This window comes from Larimichthys crocea, chromosome XVIII, assembly GCF_000972845.2.
Source record: "Larimichthys crocea isolate SSNF chromosome XVIII, L_crocea_2.0, whole genome shotgun sequence".
Taxonomy (NCBI): domain Eukaryota; kingdom Metazoa; phylum Chordata; class Actinopteri; family Sciaenidae; genus Larimichthys; species Larimichthys crocea.
In genome coordinates, this window is record NC_040028.1 from 7,700,730 (window position 1) to 7,720,266 (window position 19,537).

The 19,537-nt window shown below is 39.4% G+C and overlaps 1 protein-coding gene across 1 annotated transcript; it reads left to right on the forward strand.

Annotated features, from left to right (window-relative positions):
* Positions 1–764: 764 nt before the first annotated feature.
* nxph2a (neurexophilin 2a) lies at positions 765–17,867 on the forward strand. The gene is made up of 3 exons (XM_010740180.3): positions 765–1,343; positions 1,491–1,640; positions 15,830–17,867. The coding sequence occupies exons 2-3, from the start codon at positions 1,596–1,598 to the stop codon at positions 16,574–16,576; spliced, it is 792 nt and encodes a 263-aa protein (XP_010738482.2). The 5' UTR covers positions 765–1,343; positions 1,491–1,595; the 3' UTR covers positions 16,577–17,867.
* The last annotated feature ends 1,670 nt before the right edge of the window (positions 17,868–19,537 follow it).

Genomic DNA, 19,537 nt, shown 5'->3' on the forward strand with positions numbered 1-19,537 from the left:
TTGAATACAGTAAAGAAGAAATTGTAAGGAGATACCTTCACACTGAAATGATACTGCCTCAGTGGTGGCATCAGCAACATTTTGTTCTGAATTGCTCCTCTCACGTGTCATTATTTCACCTCTATGTTTGTTGCCTTTAACACAAATCAGTGGACTTTTGTCACATAGACATTAAGTTCAAATACAAAGAGATCTTACACTGATAAGTCTCGCAAACATTACCTGACTTGTATAAATCAGACTATTTAAACAACTCTACATATGAACTCATTAACTATTCCATCTGCACACTGCCATGTCAAAGTACACACTCTTCTCTGTAAAGTGAGATGTTTGGATACAACCACATGATGGAGCCAAAGTCATATGGATCCATAAACTCTCACTTGAAAATGTTATTGCCTCTTGTACAGCCATCAGCATCAAAACGTTTGACCTTTTGCTGTCTCCACTGTGTGGTCACGACTGCTGCGTCAGCCACTTCTCACATGAATAGAGATCAGTCACTTTTTTTTATTTATTTATTTATTTTACTTGAATGATTCAAACATCCCTGCTTTTATTATTGTGTGTTGCACGTTTGAAGTCATCATTGTACAAATTGAAACAATAAAAAGTGTTAGCGTAAGTTGTGAACACCTTAAAAAAAATCACCACACAAGGTGCAGAACAACCACGGCTGCGTTAAATCTTATTTGATGGTAATTATATGCATTATTATCCATTCATCGCTAACGCACAAAACTAGTTGTACAAAGGGTTAAAAAAAAAAACGTGGACGTGTCGCTGAACAAAACCTGATATCAGTGACATCAAGCCTTTTACTTGTCTCTTCGACCGAGAGAGTAAGACTTCAAAGGTAGATCTTTGGTCTGACTCTCCACACGGATGCGCGCCGACCTTGGAGACTCCAGACGCGCAGCGGAGGATTTTGCGCACTGAAATCAAATAGAGCTGAAGAGAGCGCACTGCTGTCTGAATGACTGCAGTCCTGTCACTGGGATACGGGCTCACTTGGCTATACTTTTTACAGCGCACATCGCTATCGTATTGATATTGTTTATTGGATTAAGTAGGGGAAAATATAACGCGCATTTTATTTCGGTTTTGCTTTGATTCGCAACTTAGAGGAGTGTTGTTTGAACTGAGCCGCTGAATGTAGCCGTTTCACCTTATTTGTAGAGAAATACAAGTGTCCCAGCTGCACAGGGGAGACGAGAGACGGAGACGTTTGAGAGGATTTTAGGACTCTTTCCCAAAAGTGGATTGAACAAGGATGATTCCAACCACCTTACATAATTAAGTGAGGTATAACATTTGGAAAAAAAAGAAGAAAAAAAACGGTAAGGAAAAGTTTTTAGTTTCTTCTTAAGATAAGATTCAAGTGTGCTACATTTCATGTCCTCCCAAGTTTAACAAGGGTTCTTTTTTTCCTCTCTCTCTCTCTCTAAGCGATTTAACATCGTACATGTTTGCACTTTTCCTCGCAGGTGATCACAGCAATGCTTCAAAGGCATGTGGGTCTGTCCCTCTCCAAAATTTCCAGAGAGGATTTAAGCGCCGCTCATTTCGAATAAGTCGAGAAGTCTGTGAAGATGAGAGCTCTGCAAACATTCCTGTTTCTTTTCCTCCTACACCAGGTGAGCTGTGAGATGGTTAAGTGAGCAAAGAACAGAATATGTAGAAATATGTCTGTGACCAACAAGGCTTTAAAGCGAAACTTACAGACAGTAAGTGACTTTAATGTGCTTTTTTATAATCCTGTTGACCCCTGTCAAGTATGTCTTCTTTTATATTTATAGTATATACCCTGTGTTATATATTGTTTGCATTTATATATATTTCTGGTATGCAGTTTACTGTAGACCTGCATTATATAGCTTGTGCAACGTGAGATTTATCACTCAGCACATAATGCCAAATGACAATTCAATTCCAGGCATGAAATTTTAGTTGTCACAGTCACCAGCAGCAAATTTGTTGGCGGACATGAGCCCCTTATTAGTCTTACAGGGGATAAGCTTGTTTTGTGTTATTTGAACTTGCAGGCTATTAATAAAACACCAAAATATTTGAAATAACATGATTTTTCTAGCATATATTAAAATAAAGGACACCTCATCACCCCTAACAAATATGGTTATGTCTGCAGTTTATGTAAGGAATATTTTAGAAACATAAATAGCCAAGTTGATTGGATTTTAATTTTGCAGAACAGACTGTGACTTTGTCATGATGTGTCATAATGTATAACACTATATGCAGTTAATTTCCCTAATAGCATCATTGTCGTATTTAGCATTGTGACCTTTCTTTAGTTATAGAAAAATGTTTGCATATTTGTACAATAACACAGAATATTTACATCACATTTTAAGTTAATGTGAGATTAATACTCATTATATAATAATTAACAATTCTTAATTGAGATGTTTTGTTAATGTAGTTTAAAAAAAAATCAGTTTATTATTCACTGGATATATGCAAATATTATTAATGCTCGCAGAGTTTATCATTCTTTTTCTGCTGTGACTTTTTACGTATTATATTATGGTCTCGGTATCCTGATTCTGTCACTTGTGGCTCAACAAAACCATCACATATAATACCACATCATTTTTTCAGCTATATCAAATGAATATGTGTGGTTTAAAATCATTTTAATTTATTTTGCTCCTAGGCATGAAAAAGGTTTGACCTCCGTGTTGAACCCTCGACAGCCGTGAAGTGTGTTTGCTGCACTAAAATGGAGGCCAGTGTTAAAAGAAAATGAACAATAGGCGCAAATTTGTTGAACCCACAGGTTTCCAAATCCTGCGCTGTTCCTCCTTTATAACTTACACAATGCAATGAAATCATAAGTCCTCATGAATGTGGAGGAAATGATTTAGCAGCTTCTGGACATAATCTTTCTGTAGTATAATTCTGTTTTTATTGCGGGAATAAGCTCTCCAAAGAAAGATCATAAGCTTTAGGGAAATATAAAGGTCTTTCCCCACTTTTTTTTTTTCTCCTAACAGCTACTGATGTCCTCTATTGGCTGCCAAATAAAATGTGGGTTTTATCGTGATCATCCTTGCTTTCCGGAGTCTTGCCGTGATCAGACCTGAAAAGAAAATGCCATGTGATTGAAGAAGTTTCTTCACATCTGTGCTATCCTCAAAGAGGGCTTCTTTAAAGATAGCCTTGAACTGTGCAGATGTAGCAGCAAAGTGCTGTCTGCTCTGGCTGCTGTTGTAATCAGCCTTGTGCCTATTGGGAGCTCTGCCTCCAGAGAGAGAGAGAGAGAGCCAGACTGCCTCCCTGGAGAGGCTCTCTTCATATGCCTCAGTGGCTTCCCTCCCAGCAGACCCACCACTGTCTGACTGGGGACATATTGGTCCTTATCAATACACCCCCACCTTCCGAAGAGTAAAAAAAAATGTTTCAATACCAGGATGACGCTAACTGAAATATGCACCAAAACTTATTTAGCTGTCAACAATCTCTCTTATACATGTTTAGGGTACTATAAAGAGAACACCTTATTATACTGAAAGATCCTCAGCTGTTTTTAGTTTTAAGTAGAGGTTCAGGTCTGTAGTCTCTCATACGTGTGAATCCAAAACACTCTTCCTCTGGCGTCTTCATACACAGTCATACAGAAAACACAGAGACCATGAATCAAATGGTGAAAATGTAACCCCAACCCGAGCATCTGTGCCATACCCCAGGGACAAATAAGAGGGTCAAAGCTATCCTGGGAGAATCCATTCTTCCCCCTCACATCTGCTGCAGTTATCCTCTGTGCAATGACAGCAGAACAATGTAGATGAAGATAAAACATACTTGAGAGCTCTTGCTCTCTGCCATCTCCCTCTGCCTGTCATGTCCTGCCTATATTCTACAGATTGCATGTAGGGAAAGTGTTTTTTTTTTATTATTATTATTTTTTTTTTTCAATGGTGCTTGGGATTAAGTGTGAGAAGACGTTGACAAAGTCTATTAAGCGTTTGTATCTTATTGCCGGGGTTAGAGCTCTCTGGTAATATTATGTCATGACAAAGCATCAATGTGGCCCCTGCCAAGAGGCTCAGCGGTGGTGTTAAATGTATAGCTGCGTATAGATACCGTAAACGCCGGCCAGGGTCGAACAGAGCAGAGATGGAGTGAGCATCTTGATAGAAGGGGTGTGACGCATTAAAGAGACAAAGCTTAGCTGGTTACTCGTAAGCTGAACATGTCTCGTCCTCTGGATCCACTACACGCTTGGAGTTCATCCCTGCAACTTTGACGTGCACTGATTTAAGGGATTACAAGTCATTCCTCAAAGGATTTGTCATTAATTTCAACAGTTATTTATTATTTTATTAAAGTCTAGTCGCTTGATTATTTATCTTTTCATCCGCCACTTTAAAGCAGAAAATCAAAAAAATCACCAGACCAAGAAAAAAGTCACTTTTGTTTCGGTGTTAGCTGCAAATTTGTATTTTTTATTTTTTATTTTTCCCACATGCATTTCTTTTCTGCATTGCTGGAGTGAGACAGTGAGGCTGTATTCAAAGTCAAAAAGGGTTCTGGCAAGGACAATAGTTTCATCCCTGTCTTCATAACAAAACACAAATTCTACATAAATTCCCTCTCTAAGGGCTCTTTAACCCTTTTCCCCTTCCCCATGCTCAATTAGGTTTGGTTTTATTATTTATTTATTGTATATTTTAAAGGCAACTAACACTGGGAAGTGTAATAAAATGTACAGTGGAGGGATTAGGAGCAGCTCTTTAATCTCACGCTTCTGATAATACTGCATGGGCTGATTGATTAGTTTTTCAGGAAGCTTATGTCAGAAAAACCTAATCCGTCTTTGGATTGTGCCAGCCTTGTAAGGTTTTCCGCGCTGCCACTTTATCATGGCGGCGAATTACAGAGCTGCTGGGCTGTGATAAGGTCCTCGTCTCTTTTACAGACCCCACCGCCCAACCCCCTGTACCCCCTCCTTTCCCTCTGGACAATAAAAAAAAATTGTGTTTATATTCTTCACATCCCTGCTCTGCCTGGTCTTCACATCAACCTCTCCCAGGATTTGCCTTGTAAGAAAGAGGGGAGAAAAAAAAAAAAAGAGTGGAACTTAAGTCTTCAAAAAACTCACCAGTGAAATTGGGTGGAGAGAGAGAGAGAAAAATATGAGAGAAAAATGGGCAGGCAGGCCAGTAGAAATTTCTGTGGAAGTGATTAAACATGGATTGACAGAGTGAAGGGGCCTTGCATGCATGCATGTTCTGCCTTCCAGGAATCATTTTGGAGCTTACATGCTTCCGATGTGTATCTGTGCTCATATTGGGGTCACAATGTTTCTAGCCAGAAGGCTTGACTAGATAATCCCCCATAAACAATACTGTCTGTGGCATTTGCAGTCGTCAGCCTGTATGTTGTCTCAGACCTCTTTGGGCGAGGTTGTCATTTCTGCTGGCTAAATCCCTCAAATGCAGCTCGTAGACACTACAGGTTGTATCGACTCTCCCTTTCTAATCATCGATCATAATTGTGTGTGTGTACTGGCAATAAAATCCATGATAAAGGTCCTGAAATGAAGAGAAAGGAGTTCCAAATGACTGATAGGTGTGACACATTTGCCCTTTGCATTTACAATAACCATAATCTGGCTGCTGGATAGACCATTAAAAACTTAAGTCAAACAATTATGAGCAGCACAATTACTCCCCCCCCCACCCCCACCCCCAGCTTCTCTCATGATGTGAAGCGTTCGGATGAAGTTCTGATCTCCGAAGCTAAGTCACACCCAATGTGGCGACTCTGGTGCAGGAAACATTATGTTTAATATGATGTTGAGTTTCTTGATCTTGGTCCACAGCTATGAATTTTTATGGCCGATGTGCAGCCCGAGGCAGTGGATTTGGAGGCTCCACTACCTTATATCATTGTCATTACCGCTCTGCAGGGTCAGAAACATCCAGCACTCTCTGATGCACAGCCTCACTGTTTAGCAGCTCTTTTACTGTCTGCGTGGCTTTTCACTGCTGTGCTGCAGCAAAACAAAAGGTAGATAATAGTTTATATTGTATACGGCAAGTATTGTGTCTAAATCCTGCGTGGATGATGGAATATCATCTCAGGAATCAGTTTCTTTTATTAAATCAAATATTACTTGTTAGTTGTCTTGTCACTGTATAAAACGTGGGTTCTCTCTCATTTATGTCAGAACTATCAAACTCATGAGACACTGCGTCGTCACATAAACCGCGACTGAAGTAAGCACATTGGCAGAATTTTCTGTCTTTGAACACAAACACTCTGACATATAAAGTTTTTAATTACCACCTGGTTTGGTACTTTGGAGAAGGCAATCACACTATATGTCAGAGCTCGGGAAAAATGATTGACCTCTTTAATTAAAATGGCGTTGCTTTCCTGTAAAAGGCAAGGTGTGACAGCTTTAGAGTAAGTACAATAAATCTCCTTTCTGATTATTCTCCGTTTTGCATTTCCTCCTCTGCCTCCAGGCTTTGAGGCCTTTCTTTTCAGCTTGTCATTTTCAGCCTTAACAAAGCACTGTCAGCTCCCCTCCGTCTTTGTATATTTCTTTCAAGTACCTGTCTCCAGAGCTACTCAGAGAGAAAGGAAACAACGTCTTTTCCAAGTCTTGTTTCTTCTTCAAAGGGAGTTGTTTCTGTGAAATCAGCCGTGGCGCAATCTGCTTCGAGAACAGAAACATTTGCTCTGTCAAATTTGCTGGACGTACGTTTGAGCAAATCAAGCAAAAACATTTTCCAATGAAACGCCCCGTATCATTTGCAGCATGGATTTGAAGAGAAGAAAACACAAAATTGAAGTTGTCACACGTACGCAGTCACAAAAAGCTCTGAGAGAAACATTTACATTACATCTTACTGAGATGAAAGTGCAAAAACCCAAACCGGACCCTGAAGTATTATTTCCAGAATAACATGCCATGCATCCTCGAGTATTAGCCGAAGAGTTTTAAAAGTATGTTTACCATTGTTGTACAAAGTGTGTGTCGGTCAAGAGAATGATAATTACACTCCGAATCCAACATGCTTCGTGGTGTTATCCTCCTGAATCCCTGCTATCAGACATACGGAAGTGTGCTGCAGGTGTCAGGAGTCAGCACAGGAGTTGACGCTTTGACCATGTAAGGGGATTACGAAAGTGATGATGCGTTGAAAGGTAACGCCTGCCTAAAAGTGAAGTGTTCAGGGCTTTGCTGCTGTCACATGTGGCAGGTGCTGAGATAACACAAGTATCCAGATTACCTGGAGACTCTAGTCTCAGAGCTTTCGCCTCATTCCCCTTCTTCTCTCCCCGTGTGATCTTTGCTAACACTTTCTGAACACCTGACGTCTTTGCAGCATTTAAATTTCCCACACTGTGTCACTCTCACTAACATACCGCTTTCACCCTTGTGGGCCATGCCATGAATGTATGTGTCTAATCTAATCTAATGATGACGATCTCCTGCAGTTAATTAACAAAGGAATCACATTGTTTTAAACTGTGAATGCGATTTTGGTTTTTATTGACTTCCATGCAGAGAAGCAATTCGATCCAATAATGCTTGTAAACAGCTGTAAAATATGATTACCTACATTACATATTACCTTCATTTACTCAAGGAAATCTATAATTTAATTTAAAATATGCTACATGTTCAGCAATGCACCTCTCGACAGCATCAATCAGCCACCGTGACCTGGTCAGAAAAAAACAACAAAAAAAAAAGGTTACAGTTCTTTTGATTTTGAACATAGATATGACAAAACACAAGAGCTTATAGGATAAGGCGATCAATAATCAATAAGACAATAATAGAACTGCTGTGTGATGCTGGCACTGGTTTGCTGTAGATCTCCCTTTACATTGTGGTTGGATTATATAATGGGTGTTCAGTCTTTCTTTAAAAAAAAACATTTCTGGACACCTGATTTAGTCCTAGTGATTGGAGTTTCTGGAATTTAGATTCATGTTGCAAAAAGATTTGACAAAATCCAGCTAACCCGAAAACAGCTGATACTGATGACATGAAGCCTTGAAGGCGATTTTGGAGGAGCTGCTGTGTTACAGGTATAAAGATGAAAGGCCACTAACCTGACGCTTGATAATGTAAGGAGACGCTGACACTCATTAGAATTGTCAGTGAGGCTGGAGCTAGATGCGATATAATTTGTTGTGTTGATTAGGGAGCGCTGAAACAGGTTTCTGCAATTGTGTGTTGACAGCTTCTACACTGCAGGCGAAGTAATTGTTTGTGATTTGTGCAGTTTAGTGTATTGTTTCCCGTAGGGATACCAAATGCTTCAAAATGAACACTCTTAAAAACACAAATTCAAAAGATTTGGACCAATATAACCAAAAAAAAAGGTGAGGTGAGGCATCATTTGAGTTAGTGTCAAGCAGCTCCGGGTGACATTATGAGCAGTCGAATCATATTTCGCCACAACATGCGGAGAAACAGGCTCTTAAACATTGTGAATTTTAGTTTAATGTGTGGAGTACACAGGCGTTATAACTTCACGAGCTTAACAGAATTTTGTTTGTGCTGTACCTGTGTCGGAATAAAACAGCACTTGCGTGAAGAGCTTGCATTACACTGCATTTAAACATTGTTTCAGCAATGACTTGGCTGAATGCCATTTGGCCGATTGACACAGCTCACATCTTCTTTGTGATTCATGTTTATGGCGCTGTAGGTAATCATAGCTCTCATCACTGACCAAAATGCCAAAAAGTAGCTATAATAGAAGTAGCCAGGTGCAGCTGTACATCACCACAATAGCAAACAGGGTTGCAGTAAGCATTTTTTCTTGCCATTAAATAATTTTGGTCACAGTTTTCACTGCACATTTAGTGTGAAAACCAAAAACCAAGTTTGCACCATTATTATTCAGTGTTGATGCGATCAAAGCCGTGCGCAGGTTGATGTGATGCTTGTGTTTTTAATATCACCCTCTCTAATAACAGATGCCTCCGCGTCTCTCTACCTAGGCCACCTGGATACTGCTTGCGCAGTTGTATGTTTCATGTCATGTGAAGCACGTGCCGCAAATTTTTTCCAGCACATCTGTCAACAGTGAGAGATCGAGATGATGTGCTGTGGAGATTAATGACGATACTGGTGTGATTATAGTAATGAAAACATCAGCACCACTTTACTTTGAGCTTGTCATTCCCTCTCCTCTCACTGTCAACACAGGCAGAAGCTGGTCTGGTGTAAACATGCATGTGCAGGTGTCGACAGGATCAGATATTAGACCTTTGAACGTTGGCATGACCAGTTAGGTCGATTTGTAATAATACATTTGATACTGGCTGCTTCCAATATTCACCATAAATTATAGTGTGTAGATGATAAATTGAGGCACAAATTCAATATTGGATCTATAACATCTTAAGCAGGAGTGTGAAGATATTAGAAGTTGTGTTCTGTCTCATTCTCACAGAGGTCAGGTGATAATGGCCTAAAGGATTATACTGGAGGGGAGGAAGAAATGCTACATGCACACACACACTAAACGCAGTCTTCGGTGATTGGTAAGGTGCCCCCGGTGTGGATATGCTGTTGCGATCCACCACAGTGCTGAAGCACCTGCCATGTGTTTCCCTGGACGGCTTCTGATTAAAAGTGATGGCTCTGGAGCGTGAGGCTGTTCCAGCGATCAGAGCACCAATCTATTCTTCAGCATCGTGTAGACTCTCGCTCTGCGCTGCCTAAGCGCCTCCAGGGCCTTCTCTCCTGGAACCGGGCTCTGAGTGTGAATCATTACAAATGATATGCCCTGCAACATCAGGAGGAAGATGGCTAGGGAAGGATGTGGAGCAAGGGATTGCAGGCGGAGAATGGTTTTAATGTGAGTGGTGCCGCTTGTCATGTCAGATGCTTGAAAGTAAGAGGCTGCAGTCAATCCAGCTCTACAACAATCTACAGTCTATTGCTAGCTGTACTGGCTGAGCAGCTCTAACATGGCAGGTGTTGTGCTTCAATAGTGCTGGGAAAGTATTACGTTAGGCAGTGCTGAAGCCGGTGTAATTTTCACGGGACGTCCAGGATTTTAGACGTGGAAGTGCATCAAGTTAATGAAGCTTCAGACACAGAAAATTAGCAGAGAAATGAATTGCACCACCAAAGTGAGGTCAATTTGCACAGATAAATCCATGAAGAACAGTGGAGTGCATCATTGGAACCACTCTGCTTGCACTGATGAGCAGGTTAATTGCCCATTTTGTTTATTGTGAGAAAGATGCCTGAAACCAATTTTCCCCAGACACAAATCCCAACCTTATGTGCTGGAAAAAAAATCAACTATGGAAATTATTTTAGCTCACTGATACTGGAACTTAGTAATAAAGATGCTGCTTTCACACAGAAAAGCAGATCTCAGATCACGAGTGTCAACCATGGGTAGACTGAGAGATTCCATCGTCGCCATCAAAACAACACTGTAGCCTTGCCCGCGGCCCAGAACCCATCACAGCCGAGCACAATGTTGCCGGCTGCTCACTGCAAATGCATTTTAACACCATCTCTTCTGATGATCCAGAAGCCAGATGTCACTGGCTTCTTAATAACTTTCTAGAGGCTAGTTCTGGTCACTGTGGCAATTACCTTTATGTCAGGCCTCTAAAAGATATGTCTACCCACGGGACAAGCGGGCAGCCAGCTCCATAATGCTCATTACAGATGAATGTCGAGGCTGATTCATCCTGGCTGTGTGTGTGTGGCATGCTGCTGCTTAGACCACTGTCAGTATTTAAGTGCCACTAATACCTCTGGATAGTATTGATTAACGCAACATTAAATCGAATATGCAGAACGTGTGTCGTAAAAAAAAAAAAAGATCATTGAACTATACTTGTGACATTTTTGCATGTTTTATTCATTCTTTTACTCTTTTATTTACAGATATAATAGCATCATATAAAATTGTATCACATCAAATCGCACATGAAAATTGTATTTTAATGGAAAACATACAGCTCATATAATTTAATATCTAACACTTCTCTCCAAAGGCTTAACTCAGATTTGATGCAACATTAACTGTTTTTCTTCAAGGCTGTTTTTGAAAAGACTTTAAAAGTAAAGGAAGCACTTCTGAAATAATAAAAAAACATATACCTCTCCTGAAGCTAAAAGGCTTTGAGGCACATATTATATCTATTATATATATATATATATATATATATATATATTATATATATATACTATATCTATATATATATATATATATATATGCACATATACCAGTTAATCCCAAAACCAAGGTGCAGAGACAGAGTTTTACTCATAATCAGAATGTGCTTTTGACACATTCAAAAGAATGTGACGATAAGATCTAGTACAATAATTGCTTATGTAATAAGATAAAGAGCTGGAGATGTATAGGTAATTTACTCAACTCTGCCTTAAGTATAAATAATATTTTTCAACAACAAGGCACAGCTTGTCCCCAACTTTTATCCGGTCAAGGCTTTTTAGGCCAGCCAATATTACCAATAATAAACAAGGCAATTGTATTTGAGAAACAAACATTTCTGATATGGATCCTTTAACTGAACTGTAATTAAGATAAGTGTTGAGCAGGACATTTTACAGCTCAAAAATAAACTGCTGTACTCTCTGGACGGCAAACACTCACTAGCTACTTCATTATTAGGTACACTTGTGTGTAGGAAAGGTGTTTATTATTGAAGTTGTAATGGGTGGTGGTGTATTGGAGTGTATTATATTGAAAAGTGTTAATAATCAAATATTATGGCATTCTCAAGTATGTAAATGAGCCCAAATGGCCAAAATATCAGGAACACCTCTCAATATAATAAAGACTATCAGTTTCTGCTGTGTGATCTAATGTTGCAGCACAGAAGTATGTTTGCACATTTTATTTACTAATCACTTTTTAAGCATGCTTTATGCAAATGAGTTTAATATTTAAGATTAAGTTGAAAACATCAGATGAGTGGATGAATGGATCACATTTGCCCAGTAGTCCACTATATGTATTGAAGGTGTACATTTTGTACCGTAAAATAAGAAATGTGGTATGCATGACACATATGTTACTCTTTGCAAAAAGTCGTATGTCTAAGAAATCTCAGTTTACGTTCGATGATGCTGAATATTAGCTCTAAAGGCTTCAGCATGAAAAAAGAAAAAATTCAGTCAGACTTTACTGTTTTCGTTCATAATGGTGGATATCCATTAAAATTATTGACAACATTCATAGTTCACCTACCTTTGGCCCCCAACTAAGTGATCTTTTATAAGGCAGATATATACCCTTGACTGCTGTGCTATATAGATGTAAGATCTCATGTGCCGCTCTGCATTTTTGTTTAGGGTGTGCAGGAAAAGGAAGAGCTAAACCACACAGACAAATCTCTATCTGCGGCGTTTGCCACTAGTCACTCTGCCTGGTGCTGCTGAAAATGAGGTCTGGTGTTTTCAGCTCAATAAGTCTGCAGTTATTATCATAATAATGTCTTGTTTCAAGTCGCCCCGAAATGCCTCTAGCACGGCAGCACCGATTAAGAAATCTTAATTAAGCTTTTGTAGATTCTCCTTCATCAGACCTTGCTTCTTTTTTTTCTCTCTCTCTCTCTCTCTCCACAGCATCATGTTGTACAAAAAACTTGGATTCTTTTTCGTCTGTTTTTAAGAGACAGCACTTCCGCTTAAACGAACGTGGTCTGTTAGTGTGTGTGTGTGTGTGTGTGTGTGTGTGTGTGTGTGTGTGTGTGTGTGTGTGTGTGTGTGCAGGGAGACAGCAAGACAGAGACAGAGAGAGAGAGAGAGAGAAACAAAACCAAAGCCTATGCGTCAGTGCAAGCTTTCAAGTTCCCAGTGCTTCATCTCTCTCGGGGCATTTAAGTATTAGATATCCCTCTGCTGATCCCCTTGTTGTCACAGCAATTTGCCCAGTTGCTCATCATACTTAAACTCTCATTTCCATTATAATCATTCCATACAAAGCTCACCTGAGATTTACACTGAAAGACAAAATTTGGCTTCACCTCTGGAAGCTGCGCAGCATGACACCTAATGTGTATCGGATATAACAGCTCGAGCTGGTGGGAAGACGAGTGCCACGTCTTCTTTGTTCACAGCGGTGAAGAAATGTTCCTGTTGGGAGCCAGCAGTCGCACAGATTTTATGTTCGCCTGTTATTGTGATGTTGTAAGAGTCAAATCAAATTAACAGCTGAGCTCACATGAGGTATTACTAAGTGGCAGTATCAGTGAGGGAATACTGCCACTGGAATTGGTTGATTAAATGACTGTGGATGTGATGAGCTGCATAGAGGAACATTATTGCAGTGTTGCCTCATTCATCCATGTTTACAGGGAGCAACTGTCCTAATTAAGCGTTGTGAAGGCTGATAGATGGGTCAGGCTCACTGTCCGTGGGAGACGCATTGATTTCACATTACAGCCATTACATCCTGCTTGTTACAATAAGGTGTTACGACTGTCTGTGACATAAGCAGCCTCGTAAAGAAAAGATTTAACTATAAGATAGACAAAATAAGACGTATGAAGCCCTGTTACATGCTTACGGAGAGGTTTATAGGAATGTGACAAAACAAACTGTGGCAGACAGACCTAGTTTGTTAGCTTTGTACACATATGCCTCAGTTAGGCTTACAGCAAAATTATAATTAGTCTGGAAGTAGTGCACAGCAGCTCAGTGAAAATCCAAACAGCCGCTGTTCAGTGCTTTCAACATCTGCTTCTCTCAGTGATCCCTACAACCGGGCCTGGGGAAAGCCGGCACTACTAATTACTAATAAAACTAGCTAAGCTTATTGCCGTGAATTATTAAAGCTTTATCTGAAGTGGACCAGGAATCTCTCCTGAAGCTAAAAGGCTTTGAGGTACAAGGAGGGATCACAGTTCATTGCATCGTCTGGATTAGCACTTAGCACATACTTTACCATGCTACTGTGGCAGGTCTGTTTTTTTATTTTTTTTTATTGTTGGGAACCATTACAAGCTAAAGTTCATATGCATGTGGTATCTAAGAATAGCACCGCTGATGTGAGACCAGCTCATATGTTAAATCCAGAGGATTTTCATTGTCATGTAATCTGACAAGTCGTCCTAAAATATAAGAAGCATTATGCAAATATGAGCCCAGTTGGTGTTCATCAGTGAATCCAGAATCATTCCCTTATACTGGGTTGTGTATTTCTTGTTTTATCTTCTACTAGTGTCAGTAAATAGTTGCATTACATGCAATTAAACGGCTATTTGTACTTTTTATTTTGCATTTAGTTTAGCTGGCGTCCTATTTGCACATTCATGTAATAAAATGACTATAAATGCCATTTTGGTGTGCTTAACTACTTGAGCTAGTACATATATGGTTAGTCTGGGGTTATACTGGCAAAATATTTCTTTAACTAGCCTTTCTGTTGTAATACAAACTCCTTTGACCAGCCTCATCCCCTTTTCTTTCTGATCCTGGTTGCTGTGAAGGAATGCTCAGGCAACATCATTCACACACTGTCCTACACAGAACTGCCAGCATCCTCAGTCGCCACATCACAAAACTATCCTTAACAGTATGTAAACGAGTGATCATCCACTAACAACAGATCATCATTAACCTATCATATCACTGTAAACATAAAGTTACTTCTCAGGGAACCATATATGAGCATTGTAGAATCTGGAATGTAAATGTATTTATTTATTTGCTTTTCTTTTGTGTGTATATTTAAATGTTTTTTAAGGGGGACCCTTATTACATTTTATTTTATTTTGTTTTGTTTTTTCTCTCTTGCTTTGATTTGGCAAACCTATACATTAATATTGTGCAAGTTTGTGTGTATGTGTGTGTGCGTGAGTGATTGTTGTTGGTTCTGTTTGTGAAGTGTTGCAGTAGTGTAATTGTTCTGTAATACTAATAAAAACCAATAAATATATTTTGGAAAAAAAAAAAAAAGTTACTAACAGCAGCCGAATAGCTTAGCTTAGCAGAAAGACAGAGCAAAAGTCAGAATGGCTCAGCCGCCGAGCTGTTCACTTAAGCTTTATATTGACCATACAGAAACAAATATGGACCTTCTCATCTCGCTCTCAATCTTTTTGTTCTTTGTACTTAACCTAGATTGTATTGCTTCGATTGTTCTGTGTATATATTTGTATATACACGTTAAAACATTAGTATTTGTGTTATAAGCATTGTTAATTGCTTACAAGAATTGTAGTTCAGTGCCATTTCTCCTTGCATTCCTGCTCTGTAGTGGTCAGTAGGCTAATTTCTTTTTCTTAGGTTTTATTGAAAGTACAAAAAATTGGAAAGGAAAGGAAAGCAACTTGATTCTTTTAATACATTTTATTGTGTTAAAGAATTAAGTGGCTGCCCTTAACAATTTGAAGAAAACTTCTTTTGCAGACTGATCACAGCCACATTACTTTCCTTTCCCTCTTTAGTGCTGTTTTCTTTATCCTTAGTGCTGCTGTGGCATTTTTACTTCAGTTGACTTGGATTTTCTGTCTGGTCTATGTCTGGTCTGTGGAAGGTATCACTGCTTTTGTGAACTACATTGTGCTGTTTTGTACTTTTTCTGAATAAAATGGAAACCTGAAAGACATCACTGTCTATTTTTTTTTGTTGTTGTTGTTGTTTTTGGAGACACCAACCAGAAACTCTAAAAATGTTTAAAGAACAATTCTAACATATGTGATTATTGGTTGCATAATTATTGTGTCACTTAATTCAGCAACAGAGTATTGCAAAATTTAATTTCAAAAAGTTCTTATGTCATTTAATGTTGTTTTTCTGTCTTCCTTTGCTCGGCTTTTTCTGAAGGTCACATGCAAGAAAATGCATGGAGGAGCCACAGAGCTCATCGAATGGAGCAACAGTGATGATGAACAGAAGATTTCTCCCACGGGGGCCACTCCACGGATCCTCAACCCCCTGCGTTTGTTTGCCAGGGGCTCCCCCGGGTTCAAGAGCAACATGAGGGAAATTACATATTTACAGAACATGGAGGACTTCTGGGACTGGTTATCTAACCAGACAGATGTTCAGGGTGCACAGGCCAGAACTAAACGCAGGCCCATCGTCAAGACTGGCAAGTTCAAAAAGATGTTCGGGTGGGGGGATTTCCACTCCAATATCAAGACTGTCAAGCTTAACCTGCTCATTACAGGGAAGATTGTGGATCACGGGAACGGCACCTTTAGCGTTTACTTCCGCCATAACTCCACGGGTCTGGGGAATGTGTCGGTCAGCCTGGTACCACCCTCCAAGGTGGTGGAGTTTGAGATCGCCCAGCAGTCCACACTGGAGACCAAAGACACCAAATCATTCAACTGTCGCATTGAGTACGAGAAGACGGACCGCAACAAGAAGACTGCCCTGTGCAACTTTGACACGTCCAAGGTGTGCTATCAGGAGCAGACGCAGAGCCATGTGTCCTGGCTGTGCTCGAAACCCTTCAAAGTCATATGCATCTATATAGCCTTTTACAGTGTAGACTATAAACTGGTGCAAAAGGTATGTCCTGACTACAACTACCATAGTGACACACCTTACTCCTCCACAGGATGATCTAGTTGTGTTGTTAGTGTGCATCGACCTTTTGTGTGATCTTCAAATGTAAATGTCAACCTCTAAGTTCCTTGTCCCGAAACACCTAAGTACCTGAGATGACCTGACACGTTGCGGGAAGTGCAACTTATAATGGGACACACTCTGGAGGGATTTGATGCATTGTTACAAACTTTTGTGTATACTGCAGATATATATACTGATCTAATATTCGAGATAGTTAGGTGTCCAGGGACTTGGTTTTAGGGGTTGATTTGGGATTCCGAGCTAGTAGCTACCAACCCCAGGTGACCCCTCCCCATCATAACAGCACATGTTCTTCGTAAACCACTGGTATAATTAGCATGTTGTCCAGATGTTTTCTTCAAGGCTAGACCATAGGCAAGCGTCCTCCCAGTTGGAAGCGAATACTGACTGCTGTGCCAGTGCTGCATTGATGCTAACATTGTGAAACAATTTCCTCACCTCAGCCAGTTACGGGATGAAATACGACAAGGCTTTGAAATCGTGTTAATTATTACATCACCGAGACATTTGAATTGTTATTCAACAGGGCATAAAATTAGATATTTCACTTTTGAAACCTCGCTATATTTCGACTGAGTCAAAATGAAATGGTTCATTGGATTCAAAGGAGAGGAGGAGCAAACACCCATTTGTACCTGTTCACAGAACACAGACATGACAGTATCTAATATAGATTTGATTTGGTTTGATTAATGGGTATTTTGTCAAGTAGATCTACAGTTGTAAATAATTAATATGGCCTTACAATCTATATTTTATCTCATATAAGGAGTGGAATAAATTGCTTGATTATGTGTCCATGACAAAATAAATTGATCCGACACGTCTAATCCAAAGGCAAGTAGAAATCATAAATCATTACATGTGCATATGTAGGTACCCATTCATGTATAACCTGGCTGCTACCTTGAGAGCTCCTTAAAATGTGTCGGGTTTTCTGCTGTTATCATCATAAGGCATGTGTATGCTAAACTAGCCTGAAATCCAACATCTGTGTTTGCAGGATGTACTTTGAGGCATCAGCCTGCTGAACGGGCCCCGCAGTGGATTAATGTGTCAGGAGAGGTTGGGGGAAAGCGATAATTGCTGGACAGGTGGATTTAGTGAGTCTGGCAGACAATTATCAGCACTTTGTCATGGTCCTGCCACCAGCCCTGACATTACCTGTCTTTAATAGGCTTTAATTAGCCTGGGAAATTTCATTTACCTAAGACCAAGAGCGGAGAAACCAAAAGCCCCTCCAAAAAAAAAGAAGAAAAAAGGCTAAAGTACAGAATCCATGTAGAATTTTAATGAGGTGGGACTAAATTTGAAAATGTCAGACATTTCTCGATTGTACAGCAGGCTTACATTGACGGACGTTTATGTAAAAGTGGATAACATCCAATCTTGTTGTAAATGGTGTAATGTTCTTTTGAAAACCATCAACACATGAAATGTCATAAGTTGTGTTGATTGCATATATCCAGGGTTTGTAGGCATGAGGCAATTATTTCAGTCAGACTTTATTTGCTGTATCTCACGTCTTTCCCTGTCAGCTGTAAATGATCCTGTCACATTATACACGAGGAGAGGTGTATGATAAGGAAATTACTAAATCCAAGTTGATCTATGTTGATGTTTTAGTTCTACTCCTTTGTGCAAATGTTGTGTATTAACATGTAACTCTAAAACTAAATGTGTTTACTTATGGCTTCAGAGTAAACAATGTCAACTTATTCTAATTTTTCCAGCAAAATATATCAATAAGTATACTGTTCCTTATTTTTGGTGTTTGTTAAGCGATATCATGTAGATGATGTAGATGTCATATTTATTGCTTCTAGTTATAGATTGCTTTGATTTCCATTTTTGTAATCCTTGCAGATTGTACCTTTTTTTTTGATTTCCTGCTTGTTAAATCTTGTTTAAAACAGTTTCCTCTGTAAAATAGGAAATAAGAGCACTGCTGTGTGTATAGTGTAAGTAAAAAAGAAAAATGTTCATTTTGGAATATTTGATTTCATCTGGGGTTCATTTTGTTAAAATGAAATTGTAAAGATCAGTTTAGGTTTTTATGGCATTAAACCTTATTTGAACTTGGCTCACAGCATATTGTCCCAGTGACTCAGCCGGCCGTCTGTTGGTGCTCACAGTTGTCTCGTTTCATTCCTACAAGGACTTCTCAACAGGATAAACACGCCATTTTAAGAGGTACATTTCAGTGTAGCTTTTTAATGGGCAATAAATCTGTGTCCACAGGCGTGGATGATACCAGAGGTACACCTCAGGGAGCACATCCATTTTGCTGTGGCCATCAGGGACAGGGGTCTTTTCATTCGCTTCCATTACTCTTATCTGATCAGGGTGAGGCACCCACTCCTTAGGCATCAATTCACACTAGGCTTTTCCTACTACACGCATCCAAACGCTTGGAAAACTAAGAGGAATGTTAACATACCTTTCACTTTTATATATTTAATAATAGACTTTCAATGTATTAGCCAATTGTTCACTGTATTTTTACATAAAATATATTTTTAGGGAGCATCAGGATATTTTTAAGAAATATCAACAACTTACTTCAGAGGTAAAAGTCTCTTTTGCTGCTTCTTTCAAAACTCTAGATTGGGGAAATTATTGAAAAGGGCAAAATATGCTCTATTCAACAAGACCTTTCCATCTGCAAACAGTCCATCAATGCTTCCTCTAGCTCCAGATCACAGGTACTCCACAGACGGATTTGACAAGTTCCTGACATAAATATATATATATTCTGGGATGCACTGAGTACCACAGATTAATGATGTTTGCTGTCACTTCTCCATGGTGGAAATGGTAGTGTCAGTTAGCTCTCTACTACAGCCTCACTTTGTTATTTAGCCTAGATTGACACGGGCATTTTCACCAAGCTCATATTTATACTTCAGTATCTAAAGTTCTGTCCCCATGTCA